General features: G+C 49.1%; 1 protein-coding gene across 1 annotated transcript in view; it reads right to left on the reverse strand.

Moving 5' to 3' along the window:
- Positions 1-946: 946 nt before the first annotated feature.
- The window catches only part of LOC138968316 (uncharacterized), an 8235-nt gene continuing 7412 nt past the window's right edge, over positions 947-1769 (reverse strand). The window contains exon 5 of the mRNA XM_070340874.1: positions 947-1647. Within this exon, the coding sequence (XP_070196975.1) occupies positions 1456-1647 (192 nt within the window). The 3' untranslated portion in view covers positions 947-1455. The remainder of the gene's footprint in view (positions 1648-1769) is intronic.

The raw sequence follows: 1769 nt of genomic DNA on the forward strand, positions 1-1769 counted from the left end.
GTCACAGCCGCCTGTGTGTGTGTGTGTGTGGGTGGGTGGGTGTGTGTATTTGTGTGTGTGTGTGTGTGTGTGTATGTGTGTGTGAGTCAGTGCCGGTCAGTGCCGGTGTGTGTGTGTGTGACGGTGTGTGTCAGTGTGAGTGTGTGTGTGCCGGCATGTGTGTGAGTGTGTGTGTGTGTGTGTGTGTGTGTGTGTGTGAGTGTGTGTGTTTGTGCAGTGTGTGTGTCAGTGTGTGTGTGTGTGCAGTGTGTGTGCCGGTGTGTCAATGTTTGCCTGCCGTGCCAGTCGGTACCGTGGTCGTGTGAGGCTGGTGTCAGTTTAATTGTCCGTCAGTATTAAAACGTTTGTACCGCCGTGTGTCAGTGTTTCAGAGGAACTTGAGCAAAGCCAGTGGAGGAGGGGTTGGATGGAGGGGAGTAAGTAGGTGAAGGAGAGCTTCCAAAGGGGTTCAGTCAAGGTGAAAAGACACACACACACTGTGACACACCCCGCTACACCACCCGTACACCCCCCCACACACACACACAGAGTCACACACACACACACATACACATACACTGACACACACACACACATACACACACACACCGGCACACACACTGACACACACACACACACACCGGCACACACACACACTGACACACACACACACACACACACACACACTGACACACACACACACACCGTCACCGGCACACACACGTGACACACCCCTACACCACCCGGCGTACACCACACACACACACAGTCACACACACACACACACACACACAAACACACACACACACCGTGGCACACTGACACACACATCATACACACACACACCGTCACACACACACACAAACACCCCCCCCCTCCCACTGACACATAGAGGAGAGAGAGAGCAGAACAAATTCAACTTATAGACCCACTCTATCGACATGGTACTTTTCATATAACACAAACATTGTTCTCTGTGGTTTGATGGAACTTTTTATTTGATGCATTCACTGATGCGTATTCAGCAGCCAGTGGACTGAGGTCAGCGACCCTTCGACACGTAATAAATGTACACAGCTCATTCACATATAGAGATCTTGTCAATTTCCATACAAAATCCTTTACACCTGATGGCAATACTCCTGCAATTTGCAAAACATTGGTTGGTTGTCTTTTTCTAATCTGTGACTCGTTCATCATAAGAACACAATTGTCAAATCCGAACGAATCCGAGGCTAAGGCTGACTGAATTGTATTAGATACAGACTGATGTTATACAGAGAGGCACAGGCGCTTATATTCAAGCCAGCTATTTTGGAACGGCATGGTCTTAGGAATAACGTCGAGAATTATTATTATCAACAAACAGAACATTATTTTAAGTTCTGATACAGAGCTACAGATCGCAGAGCGTGAACATGCATTGCACGATTCTGTGGTAGCGTCTGGTGTTGCCATGGAGATCATGTGGTCAGTTTAAGCAGCTGCAGTAGTTGTCGGGTCTGTGACGTCGTCAGCTTCCGTGGTGGTTGGTTTTCCTGTGGTGGTGGGTTTTCCCGGGGTGGTTTCTGGTTTCTCTGGGGTGGTGGGGATGGTGGGGCAGGTGAAGGGTACCTCAGTGGTGGTGTCTATGGGTGTGGTGCTCTCCAGGGCTGGTGTTGTCTGGCCCTAGGGTATTATGCATAGAACAAATGTTTTGTCAGAAGAAAGAAACGGACCGAACAAAACAGGAAAAGTAGGTGATGACAGGTCAGTAGGGGGCTATAAGAGGTGATGTCAGTGGTGTGTGT

Source organism: Littorina saxatilis, linkage group LG6 (genome assembly GCF_037325665.1).
Source record: "Littorina saxatilis isolate snail1 linkage group LG6, US_GU_Lsax_2.0, whole genome shotgun sequence".
Lineage (NCBI taxonomy): Eukaryota > Metazoa > Mollusca > Gastropoda > Littorinimorpha > Littorinidae > Littorina > Littorina saxatilis.